The sequence below is a fragment of the Chiloscyllium punctatum genome, chromosome 15 (genome assembly GCF_047496795.1).
Source record: "Chiloscyllium punctatum isolate Juve2018m chromosome 15, sChiPun1.3, whole genome shotgun sequence".
Classification (NCBI taxonomy): domain Eukaryota; kingdom Metazoa; phylum Chordata; class Chondrichthyes; order Orectolobiformes; family Hemiscylliidae; genus Chiloscyllium; species Chiloscyllium punctatum.
Genome location: NC_092753.1, coordinates 35,086,868 through 35,112,805, shown reverse-complemented (window position 1 = coordinate 35,112,805; position 25,938 = coordinate 35,086,868). Strand labels below are relative to the sequence as shown.

General features: G+C 41.5%; 1 protein-coding gene across 4 annotated transcripts in view; it reads left to right on the top strand.

Annotated features, from left to right (window-relative positions):
* Positions 1-25,938, top strand: part of LOC140486192 (rho guanine nucleotide exchange factor TIAM1-like) — a 334,442-nt gene that overhangs the window by 142,095 nt on the left and 166,409 nt on the right. For all 4 annotated transcript variants that reach the window (XM_072584976.1, XM_072584973.1, XM_072584974.1 and 1 more), the window contains 3 exons: positions 751-923; positions 14,691-14,915; positions 23,065-23,250. In XM_072584976.1, coding sequence (XP_072441077.1) covers positions 751-923; positions 14,691-14,915; positions 23,065-23,250 — 584 coding nt within the window. The remainder of the gene's footprint in view (positions 1-750; positions 924-14,690; positions 14,916-23,064; positions 23,251-25,938) is intronic.

The following is a 25,938-nucleotide window of genomic DNA, read 5'->3' as shown; positions in this document are numbered from 1 at the left end:
TTTCCAGAATTTCCAACACCTCTTCCCTACATACCTCAAAGCCGTCCATTCTAATTAATTGTGACTCAGTATTCACATCGGCAACCATGCCCTGTTCCTGAGTGAATACTGACGAAAAGTATTCATTCAGTGTCTCCCCAATCTCTTCAGCCTCCACACGCAACTTCCCAGGTGTGTGACAAAAGTCCAAAAAAGTTTTATTGTTTCTTTTACTTTGAGCTCGTTGGTGTTTCTGAGATTGTGTTTCGACTTCATAAAGCTTCCTATGCACGAGAGTTAACTTTTCTATCCCCTGACTGATTACTTCAGGAATTTGCATTGTGCAGTTAAATCAATCTTAATTGAGATACTGTAGAAGAGCTACAAATAGACTTGGTTCCTTTGGAATGTGGACAAAACCAGCTAGACTTCATGTTGTTGGTGATCATCCATTTGCCTCTTGTGGAAATGCGGCAACTATTAGACATATTCATTGAGCAGAAATCCCAATGCTATTCACTCTCAAGGTTGATGCCTGAAGATTGGCCGTTTGGATAAAGTACTCGAGGTTGTTCCAGTAAGGAATTCATATATTTATGAATGCACCAAGTAAATTGACCAGAAAGAATTTAAAATTATATCAAGTGTTTGACAGTTCTCAGTATAAAGACCTTAAAAAAACTGAAATTTGTTACATAGGTAGCATTGACATTGTTTAGTTACTGTAACTTATATTTAATTTAAAATATTATGTTCGTTTTCTAACTTTAGGCTGCACTTTATTTTTCTACGATGGTGATGGAAGATCAGGAGTGGATCAGAACAGTGCACCAAAGCACATGGTTTGGATTGAAAATAGCATTGTTCAGGCAGTGCCCGAACATCCAAAGAAAGATAATGTGTTCTGTCTCAGCAATTCACTTGGAGATGCTTTTTTATTTCAGGTTAGTAGTATACCACTCATCTTTCTGACATTGCTCAATTTTCAAGTTCATGAACCAACCTTTGATCTTATAATATTACTGTCACAAAAATGCACTTTATATTTTTTATTTTACTTAATTGACTAAACTGGTGGAAGTAATGAAGTTACATTTTACATTCATTATCGATAAACAAATGCTGTATATTTCAATGAAAATTTATAAGTTCAGTTTGAGTTATCCTTCATTGTGATTTTTGTCTGAGATTCCCCCAGCTATATTACCTACAATTATCCAACTAATTTCTTAATTGTGAACAGATTCTGGACTGAAATGTAGTGTTTCTTAAATACTTGTATTCATTTCATTACATAAACTTTTAGACCACTAGCAATTCATGGAATTTTAAGCTGCCTTAATTGATTGATTTTGACATTTTCAGTTCATTTACCATGTCACTTATGTCAGTTGTGGCTCAGCTGTTAGCAGTCATGCAATCTTCGTGTCTGGCCATGTTGGTTTTCTTTGCTGGGAAGTTTTTTTTAAAGCAGAATACTAGAAAACAGCTTTTATAAAAGTAATTATAAACTCAAATTGCATTTTATATCTATCACTCAATCAACACAAAATCAGATTATTCATAAACCAACTGATTGCTAAGTGTGAGATCTTGTTTCAAAAACAAAAATATATGCCATGGATAAAACTTTCAACCATTTAAAGAATCCACCTTTCCAGACTGTCTGATCGTAGCTCCTCCACTTCAAAACCTCACACCAGTGCACTGCAAAGGCTCATTTCATTGACACAAAAGAAAGGCTACAAATATAGAAAGATAAACAAATGTTGGGCCATCTCAAAGTGTTTTGCAGCGTGTTAATTATGAAGTGTCATCAATGTTGTGGAGGTACATGTGTTAACTAATTTGTGCATAGCAAGATTTCACAACAGCAATTGATCAACTAAGATAAAGCTTGTGAGCATAAAAAAAATCTGGAATTACGAGTTGACTGATGACCATGAAACCATTGTTAATTATTGGCAGAACCCATCTGGTTCACTAATGTCCTTTAGGGATGGAAATCTGCTATCCTTACCTGGTGTGGCCTACATTTGATTCTAGAGCCACAGCAATGTGGTTAATTCTCAGCTGCTCTCTGAAATGGTCGAGCAAGCCACTCAGTTGTACCAATCGTGAGAAAGTCACAACAAAAATGAAACTGGATGGACCACTGGCATCGACCTTGGAACCGGAAAAGCCCGTCATTGGGAAAGAAAAGGCTTTTGCCCGAAACGTCAATTTTCCTGCTCCTCTGATGCTGCCTTACCTGTGTGCGTTTCCAACACTGCTCTAATCGGAGCTGTCTCACAGATTAGTCAAGCAACAGCCTGTCATAGTCATTCTTACAGAATCATACCTTATAGATAACACCCCAGACACCCCAGACACAACCATTACCATCCCTGTCCCACAGCAGGACAGAATGAGCAGAGGTGGCAGCACGGGGTGTACAGTTGGGAGGGAGTAGCCTTGGGAGTCCTTGACATTGACTCTGGACCCCATGATGTGTCATGGCTTCAGGTTAAACATGGGCAAGGACATCTTTTACTGGTTACCACGTACGGTCCTCCTTCACCTGATGAATCAGTACTCCTCCATGTTGAACAGCACTTGGAGGAAGCACTGAAGGTGGCAAGGGTGCAAAATGAACTTTGAACTTTGGGGGATTTCAATGTTCACCACCAAGAGTGGTTTGGCACCAGTATTACTGATTTGAGCTGGTCGGGTCCAAAAAGATATAACTGCTAGACTGGGTCTGTGGCGGGTGGTGAAGGAACCAACAAGAGGAAAAAATGAACTTGACCTCCACCTTTATTAATCTGCTGGCTGCTGAATCATCTGTCCCTGACAGTGTAGGTAAAAGCGACTAGGAGAAAGTGAGGACTGCAGATGCTGGGGATCAGAGCTTAAAAATGTGTTGCTGAAAAAGCACAGCAGGTCAGGCAGCATCAAAGGAGAAGGAGAATCGACGTTTCGGGCATAAGCCCTTCTTCAGGAATGAGGAGGGTGTGCCAAGCAGGCTAAGATAAAAGGTAGGGAGGAGGGACTTCAGGGAGGGACGTTGGGAATGCGATAGGTGGAAGGAGGTTAAGGTGAGGGTGATAGGCCGGAGAGGGGTGGGAGCGGAGAGGTCGGGAAGAAGATTGCAGGTCAAGAAGGCAGTGCTGAGTCTGAGCGTTGGGACTGAGAAAAGGTGGGGGGAGGGGAAATGAGGAAGCCGGAGAAATCTGCATTCATCCCTTGTGGTTAATAACAATTAAATGTGGCTGTCGTAGCGAGTCTGTTTGAGGACGTGGCTGAAGAGCTTCAGGGCAGATGAGATGACCGAGGGGGTGCAGTGAGGGAGGGACTCACTGAGATCCTTGTAGAGGGATGAATGCAGATTTCTCCAGCTTCATTTCCTCTCCCCCCACCTTTTCTCAGTCCCAACCCTCAGACTCAGCACTGCCTTCTTGACCCTCCCCCAAGTCCCTCCTCCCTACCTTTTATCTTAGCCTGCTTGGCACATCCTCCTCATTCCTGAAGAAGGGCTTATGCCCAAAATGTCAATTCTCCTTCTCCTTGGATGCTGCCTGACCTGCTGCACTTTTCCAGCAACACATTTTTAAGCTAAGTGTAGGTAAAAGCAACCACTGCACTACCTTTGTGGAGATGAAATCCCATCTTCACATTGAGAATAACCTCCATCGTGTTGTGTGGCACTATCATTGTGCTAAACGGGACAGACTTTGAACCAATCTAGCAGCTTAAGACGGGATTCATGAGGCACTGTGGGCCATCAACAGCGACAGAACTGTACTCCAGTACAATCTGCAACCTCATGGCCAAGCATATACCTTACCCCACTCAACTATTACCATCAAGCCCAGTGATCAACCCTGGTTCAATAGACAGTGAAGGAGGCCATGCCAGGAGCAGCATCAAGCATATCAAAAAATGAGGTGTCAATTTGGCGAAGCTACCAAACAGGAGGCATGCCAAATGACGTAAACAGCAAGTGATAGACCGAACTAAGTGATCCCACAACCAATGGATCAGATCTAAGCTCTGCAGTCCTTCCACATCTCGCCATGAATGGTGGTGGATGATTAAAAAAACTTGCTGGAGGAGGAGGCTCCACTGTATCCCCATCCTCGATGATGGAGGAGTCCAGCACGTCAGTGCAAAAGACAAGGCTGATGCATTCGCAACAATCTTCAGTCAGAACTACCGAGTGGATGATCCATCTTGGACTCCTCCAGTGGTCCCTGGCATCTCCGATACCAGTCTCTAGCCAATTCGATTTACTCTACTTGATATCAAGGAACAGCTACAGCATTGAATATTGCAAAGGCAATGGGCCCTGATATAATTCTGGCAATAGTACTGAAGCTGTCTGCTCTAGAACTTGCTTCTCCCCTAGCCAAGCATTTCCAGTAGTTAGAACACTGGCATCTACCCGACAATGTAGAAATTGCCCAGGTATGTCCTGTATGCAAAAGCCGGACAAATCAAATCTGACCATTTAATGCCCAATCAGGTTACTCTCCATCATCAGTAAAGTGATGGAAGGGGTCATTGACAGTGCTATCGAGCAACACCTGCTCAGTGATGTCCAGTTTGTGTCACTTCGTTCCTGATCTCATTACAGCCTTGGTTCAAACATGGGCAAAAGAGCTGAATTCCAGAGGTGAGGTGAGAGCGACAACCCTTGACAATCAAGGCTGCATTTAACTGTGCATGGTATCAAGGAGCCCTGGGAAAACTGGAATCAATGGGTGTCAGGGGGCAAACACTGTGCTGGTTAAAGTCATACCAGACACAAAGGAAGTTGGTTGCGGAGGGTCAGTCATCTCAGCTCCAGGACTCTCTGCAGGAGTCCCTCAGGGTAGTGTCCTAGGTCCAACAATCTTCAACTGCTTCATTAATGAACTTCCCTCTGTCATAAGGTCAGAAGTGGGGATGTTCGCCAATGATTGCACAGTGTTCACCATTTGCAACTCCTCAGACACTGAAGCAGTCTGTGCTAAAATGCAACAAGATCTGGACAATATCCAGGCTTGGACCACTAAGTGGTAAGTAATAATCACACCCCACAAATGCCTGACAAAGGCCATCAACTCCTGCCCCTTGACATTCAATTGTCTGACCAAAATTGAATCCCCCCACTGTCAACAGCCTTGGGGTTACAATTGTCCAGAAACTCAAATGGACTCACCACATAAAATACAGTGGCTACAAGAGCAAGTTAGAGATTAGGAATACTGCAGCGAGTAACTCACCTTTTGACACTCCAATATACATCTACAAGGCACAAGTCAGGAGTGTGGTGGAATATTCCCCACTTGCCTGGATGGGTGATGCTTCACACCATCCAGAACAAAGCAGCTTGACTGGAATCACATATACAAACATTCAATCCCTCCACCACCAGCGCTCAGTAGCAGCAGTGTGAGCTATCAACAAGGTGCACCACAAATATTCAACGAAGAACCTTGGACAGCACCTTCCAAACCCACAGTCACTTCCACCTCGAAGGACAAGGGCAGCAGGTACTTGGGAACACCATCTGCAAGTTCCCCTCCAAGCCACTCACCACTTTGACTTGGATATATACTGCCACTCCGTCACAATTACTGGGTCAAAATCCTGGAATTCCCTCCCTCCCGGTATTGTGGGGTCAACAGTGTTGACTTCTACGATTCAAGAAGGCAGCTCACCATCACCGTCTCAAGGCCAAATGGGCGATCAATGCTGGCCAGCCAGCGATTCCCAAGTCCCACAAATGAATTTTAAAATAATTTAAAATGAAGCAAGTTGGTTTATGACTCTATGACTATGTTTTAGATTGAGGAAAATTTTAAGCTGTCAAGGTGTTTTCATTTTAATTGTCTTTAATTGGATCCATTGGTCTCTAAAGAAGCCTTTAATATCAGCTATAAAGTTGCATCTAGGTTTAAGTAAACATTGCTCCTCTTGGCCGTGTTTCACTTGATTGAATGATCTAACTTGAACAAAGTGAGGACTGCAGTTGGTGGAAAGTCAGAGTTGAAAAGTGTGGCGCTGGAAAAGCACAGAAGGTCAGGCAGCATCTGAGGAGCCGGAGAGTCGACATTTTGAGCACAGGCCCTTCATCAGGAATGTGGAGAGGGAAGGGGGCTGAGAGATGGGTGGGGGTTGGGCTGGGGCTGGGGCTGGGGCAAGGTAGCTGGAAAGGTGATAGGTGGATGCAGGTGGGGTGGTAATTATGATAGGTCAATGAGGAGATTGACTGACTGCCGCAGTCAACCTATTGTATCCACCTGCTCCTGCCCCACCATACTTATCTCCCCATTTCTCAACATTGTCCTGTCCCCCTTGGTCCAGGAACTCCCCACATATATTTGGGACACAACCCATGCCCTCTACCACCTCCCATGATTTTTGTTTCTCCTGCCCCCCAACGCCGCCTCTTCACCATGGACATCCAGCCACTGTACACATCCATCTGCCATGATGAAGGCCTCCAAGCCCTCTGTTTCTTGCCCTGCTGTCAACCTAATCAGGACCCCTCCACTGACATGCTCCATTTGATTGGTGGAACCCTCAACAACTTCTCCTTTGAATCCTTGCACTACTTTCAGACTAAAAGGGTAGCCATCAGCACTAGCATAAGCCCCCACTATGCCTGCCTCTCCCTAGGATATGTGGAATAGTCCATCTTTCACATTCACACTGGCACAATCCCCTACCTTCTCTTCTGCTGCATTGATGACTGTGTCGGCACCCCCTTGTGTTCCCACAAGAAGGTTGAACAGTTCATCAACTTGACTAACACCTTCCACCCTGGCCTTGAGTTCACATGGACCATCTCTGACATCTTCCTCCCTTTCCTGAACCACTCTGGCAACTAACTCAACACACACATTTATTTTGAACCCTCCGACTCCCACAGCTACCTGGACTACATCTCCTCCCACCCCCTCACCTCTGTAAAAACATGATCCTTTATTCTCAATTCCTCCACCTCTGCTGTATCTGGTCCCAGGAGGACCAATTCCTTTCCAGGACATCCCAGATCACCTGCTATTTCAAGGACCACAGTTTCCCCTCCCAAGGGATTATCAATGCTCTCCAGCGCATTTCTTCCATTTTCCGTACCTCTGCCCTTGAACCCCACCCCTCCAACAGCAACAAAGATAGAACCCCCCCGGCCCTCAGCTTCCACCACCCCCCCCACCTCCATCTCTGGATGCAGCATGTTATTCTCTGCCATTTCAGCCATCTCCAGCCAAACCACACCCACTAAAGATATATTTCCCTCCCCACCACTATCTGCAAGATGCACTACAGTGTTCCATGGAGACCATTCCCTCCATGACTCCCTCTTAGATCCATGCTCTCCAGCAACCCAGACTCCACACTCTCCACCTTCCCTTGCTGCGCACGAGGTATAAAACCTGCACCCTCACCTCCGTCCAAGGCCCCAAAGGATGTTTTCACATCTGGTAAAGATTTTCATGCCCATCCACACACCTCCTGTGTCTGTTGATCTCGATATGGTCTCCTCTACATCGCGGAGACAGAATGCGAACTTGCGGAGTGTTTCAGGGAACGTATCTGGTCCTAGTGCACCAAACAGCCCCACTGCCCTCTAGCCAACCATTTCAACTCCTCCTTCCACTCCCCCAAGGACATGCAAGTCCTGGGTCTCCGCAACCACTAAATTGAAGCAGCCTACCAATTGGAGGAAGAACGCCTCCTCTTCCTTAGGACCCTTCAACCACACTGCATCAAAATCAATTTTATCAGTTTCCAAATTTCCCATTCCCCACCTCATCCCGGATCCTACCTTCCAACATCAGCGCCACCTTCTTGACCTGTCCTACCTGTCCATGTTCCTTCCCACCTATCCAATCCACAATTCCCACTGACCTATCACCCTCACCTGCATCCAATTATTGCCTTCCCAGCTACTTTCCACCCTCCCGCCACCACTACCCCCACCCCCCAACCATTTATTTCTCATCCCTCTTCTCTCCCCCCCCCCCCCCCCCCCCCCCCTTCCTCCTTCCTGATGAAGGGCTCATGCCTGGAACATCGACTCTCCTGCTCCTTGGATGTTGCCTGACCTGCTGTGATTTTCCAGTGCCACCCTTTTCAACTCTGAATGATTTAACTTCCCAACTTGGATAGTCAATGCAGATTGCATGAGGAACCAGTGATTTTGCAAAATCATCACACTGTTGTCGTCATGTTCATGATTCTTGAACTGAGTTTTCAGTTTCTTATCTGCAGCTCCACTTACTTGATGGCAACTTCAACTATATTTGCATTTGCATCCAAAATAACTTTTAAGTGGAGTGTAAATCACTTTTTATTTCAATAAAAGTGCAGCTACAGTTTTATGCATGCTATGAGAGGGACCACAATATACGTTAATGAATGACTTCTGCGGGAGTCAAACTTGCGCTTGTCCAATTTGTAGTTCTGGATTGTTGAAGCAAAAATTCACAAATAATTAATGATCTTTGAATCTGGACTTTCACAGTTTATATAGTCTGGTGGAGTTTGCTGAGTAGGTTCCACAATAATTGCTATTACGTGCAGAATGCGTCATCAAACCATTTTTATGCATCCTACACCTTTTAAATAATTTGTGTTGAGTGACCAACTTGTTAAAATCAAGCTTTCGGAGAGCTCCAACAGGTTGGACTATAACCTGGTATTTGTGTGACTTCTGCCTTTGTCCACCACAGTCCAACTCCGGCACCTACACATCATTGTTTAAAAATAGCTTCTGTATTATAGATGGATAATGCTTAACTGTAGAGCAGATTTTTCAGCATGTAAAGTGAAAAGTTGGTTGATTGTATGGGTGTATTGGGACTGAGTTCTTCATCAGAATTGTTTTCATCTTGAACCTTAAACATTTAACCAGATGTTGACAGACCTGCAGTGTACATACTTCAGGTTTCTAACATATAAGCTTGTTTTCACAACTGCATTATCTAGCACTCCGTCAAGTTAACACCATTTGATTTCAAAACAATTTATTCTTTCAAAATTTGTTGTTACAGAGTTCATTTCTGAGAAATCCATTTAAAAGGATGTGTATCTTTTTCTTTACCAGTCCATATAGCTTCCTCCTTCAGTTATTTGAATAACACAATTTACTGCTTCAAAAACATGATTTTAATATTGAATAGCTACAGACAAATGTTGAAGTTACCTGTTGTAAACGTAAACATAATTAAAAAGACTGAATCACAGCATTACAGATGCTCTCAGTTCATTGGTGTGAAGGAAATGGATACAGAATTGGTTTGACAGTAGGAGAGGGTGGTAATGGAGGATTGTTTTTCAGACTGAAGGCCTGTGACCAGTGATGCTCCGCAATGATCGATGCTGGATCCACTGTAGTTTCTGATCTAAATAAACAATTTGGATGAGAATTTAGGAAACGTAGTTAGTAAGTTTGCAGATGACACTCATGTTTGTGGTATAGTGGACAATGAAGCAGTTTAACTGAAATTACAAGGCATCTTGAGACAATGGGCTGAGGATTAGCGGCTGAAGTTTAATTTTGATAAATACAAGGTATTACATTTTGGTAAGACAAACCAGGTCAGGATTTACATAATTAATAGTAGGGCCCTGGGTTTCAGGTACATGGTTCTTTGAAAGTTGCATCCTCGGTAGACAGGGTGGTTAAGAAGGCACTTTATGTGCTTGTCTTCATTGCTCAGACCATTGACTATAAGAGTTGTGACATTATATTGAAGTTGTACAGGATATTGCTGAGGACAGTTTTGGAGTACTCTATACAGCTCTGGCCACCCTATTATAGGAAGCATATTACTAAATTAGAGAGGGTTCAGAAAAGAAATTACCAGGATGTTGGTGTGACTGGAGGGTTTGAGTTATAAGGAGGGGCTGGATAGGCTGGAACTTTTGATTGGAGTGTAGGAGATTGAGGGGTGACCTTAAATCTGGAAAATCATGAGGGGCATAGAAAAAGTGAATAACAAAGGTATTTTCTCAATGGAAGGGGAGTTCAAAAGTATGGAGCATACTTTTAAGGTGAGAGGAAAAAAAATTTCAAAAGACCTGAGTGACAACATTTTTTTACAGGGGGTAATTCATATGTGGAATGGACTGCCAGAGGAAGGGCTGCCAAAGCACCATTGACCGCCAAGAGGGGTTATAGATTTAAGGTGTTAGGGAGAAGGTATAGAGGAGACATAGGTTTTTTACGCTGAGAGTTGTGAACACTTGGAATGTGTTGCCAGCGGTGGTGGTGGAAGCAGTGTCATTCGGGACATTTAAACGACTGCTAGACATGCACATGGACAGCAGTGAATTGAGGGATGCATAGGTTAGGTTATTTTATTTTAGATTAGGATTAATCCTCGGCACAACATAGTGGACCAAAGGGCCTGTTCTGTGCGGTACTTTGCTATGTTCTAGAAAATGGTTCAGTTACCACATTTAAAAGAAAGGTTAATAAGTAGGAGAGGTTTAGAGGGATATGGGCCAAATGGAGGTTAATAGGACTACTTTAGTTTGGAAAACTTGGTTGGCATGGACGAGTTGGACCGAGTGGTCTCTTTCCATGCTGTATGACTCTGACTCTATGACTGTCATTTAGAGAAAAAAAAACAGCTTGGATTTAAAACAACAAAGTCAGCTTTTTTTCCTAATTAGCATTAATAAATAACAAAACAAGACTATCAGATATACTGCATAGAACTGAGAGGAAAAACTTTTAGCCAGTAGGGAGCCTGGCCAGCAAAAGCTTAATACTATGTATGCTGAGTGTGATGTTGCTTTGAAAATCAAGCAAATTTGATCATTACCTCTCATGGAAGTTTTTTTTCAATTGTTCGAGTCATCAGCATATCCATCCTCACTATTAGTTTGAGTCAGGGAAGAAATGTGTAGCCTTGACCTGTGCCCATTGTCCAGAATCTAGTTCACTTGAAACTTGTTCAAAGAAAGCAATGACTCTTGTTTGGTCCTGCTCAGCATTTTTACAAATTTTAAAGGCCCGCAATTTGCTGTGAAAATAACAGCTAGTTAATGCTGTTATAAGTGTACTTTTTTTTTTCAAAACAAAAAGCAAATTTGTGGTGAGAAGTTTGGCTGTCACTTGTGAATTGCCAGAAAGTGAAATGATATGCTTCCCTCTATCATTAACATCACAATAAATCATAGCTTGCTATCAGCTTATACGTAATTTTAAAACAATGTGAGCGTTTCTCAAAAATTTGAATACCTATTAATGACAAAATGTGTGTTCTTGTGGTGTCACTCTTGGGGAAGAATTGAAACTGGAGTCTGACTTCTGAATATGGTAATTTAAGTTTTTGAAAATTCTAACTTTTAAATTAGTCCAAGTGGTGTAACTCACTCTATCCCTTAAATGGTCACTTTGTTGACCAGGGACCAGGAATCAATTCCCATTTTCAGCTGCATAACCTCTAATCTCTGAACTGAATCTCATGGTGAGGGTTTTCCTAAAGATTACTGTTTCACTGAAACTTCTGTTCACACTTAAATCCACACAAATATCGTTGCTGCAATCCAGGAGTGGACATGTGCCTGCATTCTTTATGTTAAACAATGCAGTCTGGCTGCGCAATCTCACTGTCTGCTCTCTCTTGCTTCTCAGTTTATTGCAGATTAACCTGCGTGTGAGGCTCAGGATTGTCTTGAGAAATAGGTAAACCAGGACTATAATGGCTTGCTACTGGGACTTGAGACTCTTCCCAAAGCCTATTTCTATCACTGTGTTAATCACTTCTAGCTTGAATCCAGGGTGAAATTCCAATTAACTGTCATCTGGATCTGCAACTCCATTCTATTTAGAAATTAAATGCCCAATTTGAAGTTTAACCATTTCAAAGCCTGACATTTCGAACACCTCCCTGGGATTTGGAGACCATGGCCAGGATTTTGAATCATAAAGACATTGCAAATTTTTAAACATGATGTGGAAGTCCGAATCTCATTTCCAACCGATTCTGTTTTTGCCAGTTGGGGAAAGGGCATGATTCAAGCAAGTGGAAAATCCAAATACTGCAGGTCCACTTGGCAATAAGTTCGTACTCACCCCATTTTTGTTGTTTTTGTCACTCCACCATTGTGGGCTATGCCTTCACGTACTTTGGCCCTAAGTTTTGGGGTTTCCTGCCGACATCTCCCAACCTTTCTGTATCACTTCCTACATTTAAGACTGCCACCAGGTTTCTCTTTAAGCCAAGATTTTAGTCATCTGATGTAATGTCTCATGTGGTACCCTCCCTACCACCCTCTGCCTTCTACCTTCAAGCCAGTTCTGTATCCAGTTGGCTCGTTCTCCCCGTGTTCCATATGATCTAACCTTGCTAACCAGTCTACCATGAGGAACCTTGTCGAACGCCTTATTGAAGTCCATATTACAAGGTGGTGGTTCTGAATGTCTTGAAATACATCATGGTGCATAAATCCCCAGATCCTGATCAAGTCTACCCTAGAATTCTGAAGGAAACTAGGGAAGTGAGATATTTGTATCATCGATAGTCACAGGTGAGGTGCCAGAAGACTGGAAGTTGGCTAACATCATGTCAGTATTTAAGAAAGGTGGTAAGGAAGAGCCAGGGAACTCTGCACCGGTGAGCCTGACATCAGTGGTGGGCAGCTGGTTGGAGGGAATTCTGAGGGACAGGATTTACATGTATTTGGGAAGGCACGGACTGATTAGGGATTGTCAACACTGCTTTATGTGTGGGAAATCATGCCTCACTAACTTGATTGAGTTTATTGAAGAAGTAACGAAGAGGATTGATGAGGGCAGAGTGGTGGACATGTTCCCCACGTTCCTTAATAAGGGGGACCAAACTGCTCAGCATCCAGATGTGAAATCATCTGCACCTTGTACAATTGCAATAAGGCTTCCCTATTCTTATACTCCTTGAAATAAGGGCCAACATTCCATTAGCCTTTTGATTACCTACTGCATCAGTACACAAGCTTTGTGTTTTGTGCACAAGTATCCTCAAGTCCCTTTGTGTTGCAGATATCTGCAGCTTTTCTTCATTTAAACAAATGTTCTTTTGTTCTCCCTTCCAAACTGAACAACTTCACATTTCCCCACATTATATTCCATTTGTAAACTTAATCCCACTTATCCTATCACACCTTGCTGTAAATTTTTGTATCCTTCTCTCAGCCTGCCTTTCCACTCAGAAACTAGCTCTTGTTGAATTTGTTGTCAGAGCTTCCTTTTCAATTTGATTAACCTAATCAGTGTCAAGATTAAGGTCACCCATAATTATTGCTGTATTCTTTATGCTTGCTTCAATTATTTGAGTTGTTGTCTTTCCAAAGAGTAGCTACTGTTTTGGGGTCTTTGCACTGTTTCTACCGATGTCTTCCTTTTCTTGTTATTTTTTTCCTCCACTGAAATGGACTCTACTTCATCTGAGCCTAGGTTGTCTCTCACAACTGCCCTAACTTAATTTCTTATGAGCAGCGTTACCCTGCCACATTTTCCTTCCCTCCTGCCTTTCTGCAAGGTCAAATATCCCTGAATAATAATTTCCCAGTTTTGGGCAGAGAATTAGTTAAAACCTTAGCTGTCTAAAATTCTAAAAGTAGCATTGCAGAATTGCTTGTTACCTGAGAAGTTATCCTTTTTGTTTCCAATGCATAAGTTGCATATTTTATTTCATGTTTTTCACTTTTTATTATTTTCTTTCTAATACAGTGATCTGACATACAAAGGCACTTGTCTGAGGATGGTAATTGATGGCAAATACATTAATGATGAGAGTGGCTTGCAAACTTAGCAATCTTACAAACCAGTCAGATACAACATGAGTCACACACTTGCATATACATCTTTTAATTCTGCCCTTTTTTTCACACTTGTGTATTTTTGGACTGTCTTTTATAACTATTTCTCTCCTCTACAAATTCTGTCAGTTGCTAAGTCATCATAGAACTTTTGTCTTATTGCTTTCTTTCTAGATCCAGTTTTTTAAGGAGATATTAATGAGCAAATAATTGAAGTAGCGGTTTTATAATTCTGATTCTTTTGCATGCTGTCTTTGGCTTTCAGTTTATTTGTGACTTACTTTATGTCTTCACATACGATTGTGCGTATAATTTCTTGTCAATATTTTTGATTCAGTTTACATGAAACAAATGTCCATTCAGCAATGGTTGCATTAACCATTGTACTCAACGTCACATATGCTTTGTGAAATTTTTACTGTAGTGGAAAGAAAGGAGGTTTGTGCCTACGGTGTCTAGCTTTAGCAGGCTTCCAAAAGGAAGGAATTTTCATGTGATTTTGAATAGTAGGTTCTTTTATCAGAGCTTACTTCTGTAGATGTTAAGATTCTCGACCTTTTTTTGTCATTAATCTGATGTCTCAATATTTCAGTTTTTCCATGGGGAAGGTTAATTTTGGTGGAAGTTATTTTTCCTTCTCTGCTGTATACAACAATGATTCCGAATTGGCAAAAAAAAACCTAGGACTGAGTTGCCAGAACAACTGGTCATCATTCTTTTGTGATGTACTAGTGATATTGCTGGAGCACTGTTAGTACTTGCTGGTCATTCATGTTTATAGAGGTCAGTAATTCTGCAAGTGACTGGTGTCTGTCAATTGCAGTCTTGTTTTTAAACGTGTGGTTTGTTTTCACTAATCCAGTTAATATAATTTAGTTGACAAGCTTTTTTTGCTCATGTTTAAATTTTCACAACTTGTGTATGAACAGACCTGCAGCCAGACAGAGCTGGAAAACTGGATTACTGCAATTCATTCTGCCTGTGCAGCTTCAGTGGCAAGACAATATCGCAGAGAAGATACTGTTAAACTGCTGCAGTCGGAGATGAAGAAGCTTGAACAGAAAATTGATATGGATGAAAAAATGAAGAAAATGGGAGATATGCAGTTGTCTTCAGTTAGTGACCCGAAAAAGCGAAAGACCATACTTGATCAGGTAACAGCTTTCTTTCTGCAATTGCAGTTTTCTCTCCCTCTAGAAAATATCAATTGTATATGAAGTACCACAGTTAAGATTGATAACTCAGAAAATTAAAATGCGAGTACTTTTTAAGAGTGTGTCATTCATTCAAGTGCGCTCTGCGTCAAGTTGGATCCTTGTTTCAGTGTCTCTTAAAAGTTCACCCTGAACTGTTTTCCTTGACCGTTTTTGACCATGGTGGATACCAATTGCTGAGCAGGGAATTATTATTTATTACAGGTTATTCGATCCCAGCTATAGGTAAATAATTATACTAAATTAAGTAAACTTTACAAATTAAAATTACAAACCCCTGAAAAAACTCTTTTACACACACAAAAATGGTAAGCAGGAAAAACACAGGTGGAGGGAAAATACGAAACAGTTTCATTGTCTTTGTTCACAAAATCTGTTGGGTTTGTTCATGATAACCTCAAGGTTTCATCTCAATGTTCCATTTTCTGAATGCTTTCCACTGGCTTGCATGAAGCACTGGTGGTGTTTCACTTCTGAAAGGTCTCTGATTTATCCAATTCAAAACTAAAATGGCACTGTCTTTGCAGGAGGCACCAGCTAGTTAAAGAAATGCGGTCAAGATGGGAGATCAGACCTCCCAAAATTGCACAATGTGTGTGAGATGGTGAAAGAGGAGGCAAGAGAGAGATCATGTGGTTGGGAGAAAGGGGAGAGAGAGAGAGAGAGAAAAAATGTACGGATGGGAAGGGGGTTGGGATGCGAGTGTGTATCTGCACAAGTGGGAGGGTGAGAGATGGGAATAGAATGTGGGCAGGAGGGATGGATTGAGAGAATCTTTCTAGTGGAAGGAAGATGTAAAAAAGAGGGGCAACATGTGCTATTCGAGGAAGAGAGGAGGGAAAGAATGCCAATGAGAAAGGGACAAAGTTGGAGGAGAGTAAGAAGGTGAGTGATAAATAGACAATATATATAGGCAGGAGGGAGAGAGATAAAATTGAGGGTGTGTGGAGGGCATGGTGGCTCATTGGTTCGTACTACAGTGTCACAGCATCAAGGATGTGGGTTTGATTCCAGCCACTGGCCATGATCTGTGTGGAGTTTGCACATTGTCCCCGTGTTTGCGTGGTTTTCCTCCTGGTACTCCGGTTTCCTCCCACATTTGAAAAATGTTCAGGTTAGGTGAATTGGCCGTGCGAAATTGCCCTGTTCAGGGATGTGTAGGTTAGGGTCATTCGTCAGGGAAAATAGAGGGGAATGGATCTGGGTGAGACACTCTTTGTAGGGTCGGTGTGGACTTGTTGGGCCAAATGGCCTGTATCCACACTGTAGGGATTCTATGATGGTCTGAGAGAGAGGCTGGAAACTGGGTGAACTAGGCAGATGCTCTCCACCCCTGTCCTCTCCTCACAGTGAGGACTTGGTACCTGATCTGTCTATTGTTCTGTTTCGAACAAAATAACTAAGAAGCAGTAATATTAGTTTGCTGTGCTGCTTAGTAATTTTCTAATTTTTTAAAATTCACTCCTTGTTTATTTAAATGATCAATTTATTGCTTTGGATTTTTTTTTATTCGTGTTATCTATTTTGCCAAACCTTTATAATGTTTGCTATACTGAGAGAAAGGAAAATGTAGCAACTCCATGCAAAAAGGTTGAACAACCTTAAAATACCATCACAAGCATCAGAGGTTGTAAAGTTAAGTATTTTCCACAAAGCTGAGAAACTCAAGATCCATATTCATCCTGTATTTATCCTCACCTCTTCAAAACTGCATCTATCCTGATAGGATTGTGTGAGAAATTTCCAAATAATAGATTTGTTTGCTCCCTCAGAGTTTGAGCATGATTCTATTCATCACACCATTTGAACCATTACATTTCACTCTGAGTAAAATGTTGCCAATAATAATGGGTCTTATGCCCCCTTAGGGTATCGGTTTCACTGTGGCAGAATCAAGGTGAAGATCTGGAGTCCCCACGGCAAAGCAGCTGTCATGACTTTTGTCCAAATCCAAATTTTCCTGTCTATAGGCTTTTGAGTACAACATGGTAGAGATTCGACACCACTTAAGGTTATGAAATAATTATACAACTTTCAGTGCTTACTTTATGAATTCCTGGCTCCTTAGAAGGAGAGGTAGGGAAATGGCAATTTTTTTGTAATGAGAGGGCACTGTTTGTGCTGTTGATTTTTACGTAAAAATGTAAGTGAGTGGTTTGCAAGGTTCATGAAAGGAGTTGTATCGAGAAGTTTGGGCAACTCATTAAAATTTCAGTTTTATCTATCAATCACAACTACTCAATTCAGTCACCCATTTGATATTTTGACTAGAATCGTCGGTACTCTCCCTCAATTTAACAAACTCAATGAAATACTAACTAAGCTTAATAGACTAGAAAATGTTGTTCCTAGATTTGAGTCAGAAAGTAAGCTCCATATCTTCATGCTAAAGTTATTGTGCTTTATGAGGTATGAGTAACCATGATATTTGTGCATACGTCTCCAACCACAAGGTTTCAAATGACAATCAATTAAAGCTGTTATTGTTTGACTGATGTACATCATACATCATCAGTTCCATCTACCCGGTTCTCTCCATTTTCTCCCCCCAACCCCCAACCTCCCAGTCTCTTGGGAGAGATGAAAATAAGTCCAATTTGTGAAACAGTATTTTAGAAGTTCCCCTCCAAAGATTCAATTTTACACACTGTACTGTCCAGAAGGACATCACTTCAGGGCTTTCAAAGCAGAATGCTGCAGATGCTGGACATCTGAAATTCGAACAGAAAATGTCAAAATGCTCAGTCGGTTGAGCATCATCTGTGGTGAGAGCAAAACAATATTCCATGTTTCAGAATCAGAACTGGGACAAGTTGGAGATTAACTAGGATGTGAGTAAAGAGGTGGATGGGTGACGGATAAAGTAAGATCTGTGATTGGGTGGAAGACCGGTGCCATTGAAAGACAGAAGAATTAATCTTAAAGGATGAAGAGGATTGGTAGTAGCACCACAAGAGAAACAAAGGAATAAAATATGTGCTCAAAGCAAGTGTGCTGCTGTCTGAAAACAAAAAAAGAGAAAAATTAAAATGTGCAAAATAAAGGAAACATAAACAGAAGGATAAAATTGTTTACTCAGTGCTAATCCCTTTGTGCTGAAGGAAAGGTAGATGTGCTGGTTCTCAAGGTTATGTTGAGTTTCACTGAAACAGTGTATTGGAAGAAGGGCATAGATGTCAGTGTGGGAGCAAGGTAGATAATTTCAATGACGGGCTATTGGAAGCTCATTGTTGTGCTTGGGAATTGAGCAGAAGTGTACTGTGAAGTGGTTGCCCAGTCTACATTTAGTCCCTCCAATATTGGGCAGATCATGTTGAAGAAGAAGTGCATGTAAATTGCCGCTTCGCATTGAACATAGGGCAGGTGTTACTCTTCATGTACTTGTGTGCAAAGTGCTCTGGGAATGGAACAGTGTGTTTATGAGTGGACCATCATGGAGAGAAAGTGGTTGCGGGAGATGTATTGGAGGTAACAATTGGCAAAATGTATTTTCTAAGAAGTCTGCCATGGTGAAAAGTGAGGCTAAAGGAAATGCACTTTTCCAGTATGTGGTGAATGGATGAGACCGGAAGTGTGAGAAGTGTGGTGGAAACTTCTGAAGGCCCTGTTGAGAAACAAGAAAATTTTTCAAGTGCTGTTGTAGATGGTTGTGTCATTGGAGCAGATTGACAGAGACAGTAGAACTAGGAAATGGAATGGAGTCCTCCTGTTGCAAAGTGTAGTTGGGTCAATGTGTGAGTCAGTGAGTTTATAATGAACATAGTCTGTTGCCAGAAATGGAGATAGAGAAGTCAGTGAAGGAAAAGGAAAGAGTCAGAGATGAAGAATACAGAACTGAGAGAAGAATGGAAATTGGAAACAAACGCAACTAAGTTTTCCAATTTTCAGCAAGAGCAGGACCTTCCACTAATTCAGCTGTCAGTGTACTGAGGAAAGCATTGAGGAAGAGGACCCAAGTATGACTAATAAGAAATGTTCTATGTATCCCATAAAAAGACAGGCAGAGCTAAGACAGGTACACCCATGCACAAAAAGACCTGCTGAGTTTCTGTGGCACTCTGTTTTTATTTCAAAATTCTAGTACCTGCAGAAATTTGCATTTCTTGGAAAGACAGCTTTTTTTAAAGGAAATGAGATCAATTAGAAGAGAAATTGATACTGAGAGAACAATTTCAGCCGGTAGGGATGGGTGGTGGTCAATGAAAACCAATTGATCTCCCATTCAAGGAAGAAATAGCCTGGAAACTGTTCTGGTGGATGATGGAAGTATCGGGAGATTGGCCGTTCTTGGTGAAGAGGATATGGTAACTGAGGTGAAGGAGGGTGTTAGACAAGTCATGACTGTAGGTGATGAGAGACTGGAGAAAGGGAGTATGGTGAAGTCAAGGGAGGAAGAAATCAGTTTAGTGTGATATGAACCAATTAAAACAAAAGGACTACCAGGTCAATTCTGTGTTAGGATTGTGAGGGAAGTGGATTTGGTCTGTTTAGGATTTGCAAACTGAGTTGGGCAACCAGATGAGGTGAGATCTGTGACTGTTCTGAAAGCAATGGCCTGATGTGTTCATGGTCGAGGGAAGATAGGAGGAAATATTTAGAGTTGACTGAAAGGGAGAGGTCAGTTTACTGGCAAACAACACTATGTCATCAAACCTGCTGATAACAATATCAGGATTGAGCTGTGAGAACATTGTACAGCCAAATCAGAAGGAGACAGGTTAAAGTGTTAGAATGAAGCAGAGAAAATTAGTTGGTAAGCTCAATTAAAGTTCTCATCTTCAATCTCTCTTGTCTTAAACCCTATAACAGACTTTTCTCTATCCTTATTCAGGCAGTCCTTGGTCAATTTGCTAACTTTTCCAAGGTTTATGTTATGGGAGAAAGTGAGGACTGCAGATCAGAGCTGAAAATGTGTTGCTGGAAAAGCGCAGCAAGTCAGGCAGCATCCAAGGAACAGGAGAATCGACGAAGAAGGGCTTTTGCCCGAAACATAGATTCTCCTGTTCCTTGGATGCTGCCTGACCTGCTGCGCTTTTCCAGCAACACATTTTCAGCCAAGGTTTATGTTATACCTTGTGTTAAATTCTATTCAAGTTAAGCAATTTGCTTCCAGCATTTTATAACATTGGATTAGATCCCCTCTGAATTTTAGCTTTAATAAAAACTGGTTTAATGATATGATGCTGCCTTGGTGAGCTTTAAGTGCCAGAGTAATTCTGACACCACAATGTGGGTGTGGTTTGTGTTTTCATATCTTGAGAGTTTTTTTACTGTATTCATTCATGGGATGTGAGTGCCATTGATTGCTCGCTAACCTGTAACTGCCACCTTCTTCAACCAGTACAGTACAATTGGTGTGTTGTTCGAGAGGGAGTTCCTGAATTTTGATCTTGTGACATTGAAGGGATGGGGATGTTTTTCCAAGTCAGGATGATGTGTGACTTGGAGGGGAAACTGCAGATAATGCTGCCTTCAAGGCTATAAATAGAATTGTGGATTGACCGTTCAACTATTTACTGCTGTACTAGCCGGTGGATGCATGCATCATTGCAGGACTTGTCTACAGAATGTTTTGTTCATTTCTGTTTTGACAAACTGGTTCATGTATGTATGTATGTATGTATGTACAGAGGGATGAAATCAGGTTTTTTTTTAAGATAGTTCAGTTTCCATTTTCAATCAAATACAAGGGAAACCCACTTTAATATTTTCAGTAAAAGATGATTTCTGCACCTCAGCAAATACAATCAAGACAAATAAACCTTAATTGACTTCCTTGGCTGAAATTACAACCTTTTTTTTTCAATCCTGGATAATGTTTTTGAATCCATAGTGGCTCAGCTATAATCATGTCTTGTCACTTGCCTTCTGTTCTGATGGAGGCTTTTTGTCTTTGCCTGCTGCTCGCTCTTTGTGCTACTTTTTGGTTGATCTGTCTCTCTTCAGAGCAATCCTATTTTTAAAAAAACTGTCAGTTGCCTGTGTGTGTATCTTGAAGGACCTGACTTGATGGGTCTTGAATGTATCCTTTTTCAGACGTGCTGCACTTCATTGAAAGTGTTGAGTTAAATGAAATGCAGAGGTAATTTTACAGTCCTCCCGAAAGAGGATCATATGAATCTTGCCAGTAAAATTTTCAGCAACAGTTCTCTTCATTACTTATATTAGTGGTTTATCCAGTGAAATGGGAATTCATTTGTTACGTGTTGATGGCTGTCAGTAACTGAATAATCTATGTTTCTAGGCTCAACTTCAAAAGAACAATGTTCATCCAAAAGTTTTGATTAACACAGAAATGCTTGGATTATCTTAATAGTTTGAATTGCACATTCCTTTGCCATTAATTAGATTAATTGTACTTTGAAATATCACTTCAGTTGTATAAATAAAAGCAAGACTGATTCATTTTAAAAATTGCCTTCCCCAGAAATTAATGTTTCTTTTGATTTGAGTGAAGCTGTTGTAAGATTAGGACTATTTTAGAAATTGCATGTTTATTTTTAAACATTGGTAACATGCATGACTAATGTTAAAATCAGCTAAAGACTGATAAATAAATGATAAATCTCTGAAAGGAAAACTGATTCATAAGGCCAATTAATAGCTGTGTGTTTATAGACTTTATATATGCTGAATATAGATAAACATAGAACAGTATAGCATAGAACAGGCCCTTCAGCCCACGATGTTGTGCCGACCATTGATCCTCATGTAAGATAAACCTAATGTACGAACCCTCAAATTTCTGTGACCATATGCATGTCCAGCAGTCTCTTAAATATCCCCAATGACCTCGCTTCCACAACTGCTGCTGGCAACGCATTCCATGCTCTCTCAACTCACTGCCTAAAGAACCCGCCTCTGACATCCCCTCTATACTTTCCGCCAAACAGCTTAAAACTATGACCCATTGTGTTAACAATTTCTGCCCTGAGGAAAAAGTCTCTGGCTATCAACTCTATCTATGCCTCTCATTATCTTGTACACCTCAATTAGGTCCCTCCTCTTCCTTCTTTTTTCCAATGAAAAAAGTCCCGAGCTCAGTCAAACTCTCTTCGTAAGATAAGCCCTCCATTCCAGGCAGCATCCTGGTAAACCTCTCCAAAGCATCCACATCTTTCCTATAATAGGGCGACCAGAACTGGACGCAGTAGTCCAAGTGCGGTCTAACCAAAGTTTTATAGAGCTGCAACAAGATCTCACGATTCTTAAACTCAATCCCCCTGTTAATGAAAGCCAAAACACCATATGCTTTCTTAACAACCTTGTCCACTTGGGTGGCCATTTTAAGGGATCTATGTACCTGCACACCAAGATCCCTCTGTTCCTCCACACTGCCAAGAATCCTGTCTTTAATCCTGTACTCAACTTTCAAGTTCGACCTTCCAAAATGCATCACTTCGCATTTATCCAGGTTGAACTCCATCTGCCACCTCTCAGCCCATCTCTGCATCCTGTCAATGTCCCGCTGCAGCCTACAACAGCCCTCTATACTGTCAACGACACCTCCAACCTTTGTGTCGTCTGCAAACTTGCTAACCTATCCTTCAATCTCCTCATCCAAGTCATTAATAAAAATTACAAAGAGTACAGGCCCAAGAACAGAGCCCTGTGGAACACCACTCACCACTGTCTTCCAGGCAGAATATTTTCCTTCCACTACCACTCGCTGTCTTCTGTCGACCAGCCAATTCTGTATCCAGACAGCTAAATTTCCCTGTATCCCATTCCTCCTGATCTTCTGAACGAGCCTACCATGGGGAACCTTATTAAATGCCTTGCTGAAGTAAAGGCTGTATTTCTTTTTAACTTAGGCTTTTTGTTGATGGCAGGACATTTTAATGTAGTTACTTCTGAATTTGAATGTGATCTAATCTGAAGAAGAAAAGCATCTTCCTCAGTCATGATGAATAAGAATGCTTCATCCACGAGTAGATTGGGTTTATTTTGTTTTACTTTTGTTTATAGTACATTGTGTTTCTGAGGAGATTACCAGCTACTCCCTGTAGATTTCATATACAAATGACACGTACAATTCCAATGTTTTAGTAATGATGAAGAGTCTATTTTCATTCCCATGTTCAAACAGATCTATTTATGGGAGCAAAATCTAGAGCAGTTTCAGATTGATCTTTTTCGACATCGTTGTTATGTGGCAAGTCTTCAAGGTGGAGAATTACCAAATCCGAAAAGACTCCTTGCATTTGCAAGTCGACCAACCAAACAAGCCATGGGTCGTCTAAGTATTTTTTCAGTGTCTTCATTCCATGCCTTGGTGAGTTTGTTGTACTTAGATTTTACTGTCAAAACATGGGAAGGAATGTTTTATTAGTCACTGAAGCAATAATAATTCATTGAGAGATAAATTGAAGGCTTATCAGTGACTATGTATATTAAAACCAATAGAATTATTCCATATTTTGATTTTATTTAATGCTCATCAATGGAAATCAACAACACAATAATGTACATTAATGCAAGTACACTGCACTTTTCAAATGATTCAGATAATTAAATTTCAAGGCCACCTGCAGGTGTCTAGGTTATGACAACTATTTAGTAGTTAAGATTGCCTGAAAAGTCAATTACGTTTAAGCATTTAACTCATTGAAATTTCTGTGGACAATTAAGCTTTTACAACAGAACCGGAAGTTGTGCACTCTGGTTCAGAATAGGAAGTTACTGAATTTGGCCACCAGGCATTCTGTCAATGTCACTAGAAGAAAACTGTTCAGTTGTGATTTATTGGAGTTGTATGAAAATTAGACAAGTAGCAGTGTACATAGATTTTGAGGATTTAAGCATGAGAAGTGTGTACGTTAAGCTCAAAACTTGTAGTTGTAGATGCAATCTTCACAATTCAGAATTGTAATCCTTGCTAAATAACAAAAAAAGGACAATTGTTCACACAGACAGAAAATAGCTCTAAACTGACTTCTAACGTTGATGTTCTTTTTTAAAATACATTGCAAAGCAAGCTTCTGTTCTGAGAAGGTGCTTCGAATAGCCAGCCTCAAATGAGATTAAAAGAAAGCAGAACAACTATGTCGCACCATCCACATTTTCCAATGGCATGATGGTCATTATTCCATATAGCTAGGACGTGCATATAGGGGTGCAACCATAGCACACTCCAAAGGAATTGAATTTTTCTCTTAGCAATTTCCCTATCCCTGAAATTGTCTGAAAAAAATCTCTATTTAAATCAGAATTTGATGGATCCAATGAAATTAAGAAAAAAATTATTCAGGAAAAGGTTAGGTTAGATTAGATTAGATTCGATTAGGTTACCGACAGTGTGGAAACAGGGCCTTTGGCCCAACCAGTCCACACTGACCCTCTGAAGAGTAACCCACCCAGACCCACTTCCCTCTGACTAATGCACCTAACACTGTGGGCAATTTTAGCATGGCCAATTCATCTAACCTGCATATCTTTGGACTGTGGGAGGAAACTGGCGCACCCGGAGGAAACCCACGCAGACATGGGGAGAAGGTGCAAACTCCACACAGACAGTTGCCTGAGGCTGAAATTGAACCTGGGACCCTTGTGCTTTGAGACAGCAGTGCTAACCACTGAGCCACCATGCCACCTACAGGCCATTAAATACTTAGTCTAATTCCAGTAAGTATTCAGCTGATGCATGCTTGCCTCATTCACGCTTCTACTACATCTCCTGAAGACCTCTCATAACCTGAGACCCTCTTTCTCCTCCAAGACCCAATTTCCCTACTCCCAGTTCCACAAGTGATCCAAGCCCCCTTCCACGACTGCTGACTTTGTGGGACTCTCAGTGCCCCCCCCCCCCAAAAGGCACATATTGTTCCCCCTCTCCACTCCCATCCCCCACTCTCCAAACCTCCCCTGCTCCACACCTGAAAACCCTTCTCCACCGTCAGTCCCCAGTTCTCCCTGACCCATCACCCACCCCACTCCACTGGACGCAACTTCTCCCAGGCACAGTGACTTATTCTAAACGTTATGTCAGTTGCTTGACCCCCTTTGACATCTCTTCTGTTTGCCCCCTACCCAGTTGGCACTCTACTGACATGTCACCCATTCATCCTACACGCCGAGCACCTTACTCCAATCTATTTAGCAAGCTACCTTTTCAGTGCTGTAACCTTATGGTTTGACAGTAGTTGTCAAAGTGGCTTCTGGCCTTTGACATGTCAGAATAAAGCTGACTGCAGTGAAAAGGGAGTATGGTTTGTCTTCGTCTTCACTTCTGCACAACAAAACAATTGTTCAAATGGAAGTATGGCTCTACATTTCTGAAGGAAACCTGATCAGAACCTCCTCTCAAATTCAGAGCTCCCTCTTCCATAAAAAAAGGGAAATGGTGGCGATCTGTATGAGGTTGCCACTCTTTGGAAAGTCTGCCTCAAAGTGGTACTTTAACAAGAGACATCGACCTTATAAGTTTCATCGTACAATGTCAATGTCCTTGCAAACAGTCATTCCTATTGCTCTGAATCGGATGCAAACAAACCTGAAGTTGAGATTAAAATGTGTTCCAACTGGATTGTATTTATTATACATGTGCTGTGTGCAAATGAAGTCTGAATTGGCTCAAATTTCAGGAATCAAAAAATATAGCTTCACCGTACTCAGTACGCGTGTTTCCAAATCCTTTCAGCTGCCACCTGTACCATTCCTATCCCTATGCAAACCTTTGAAATTCACTCCATTTAAGTAACAACACAACTGATCCATTATATTGAAATGCAAAGGTGCGCTCCAACCACTCATGGATAATGTTTATATATGTTGGCAGAGGGGTGTAAAGGGCTGAAAATGTGTTGCTGGAAAAGCGCAGCAGGTCAGGCAGCATTCAAGGAGCAGGAGAATCGACGTTTCGTGTATAAGCCCTTGCCCGAAACATCCATTCTCCTGCTCCTTGAATGCTGCCTGACCTGCTGCGCTTTTTCAGCAACACATTTTCAGCTCTGATCTCCAGCAT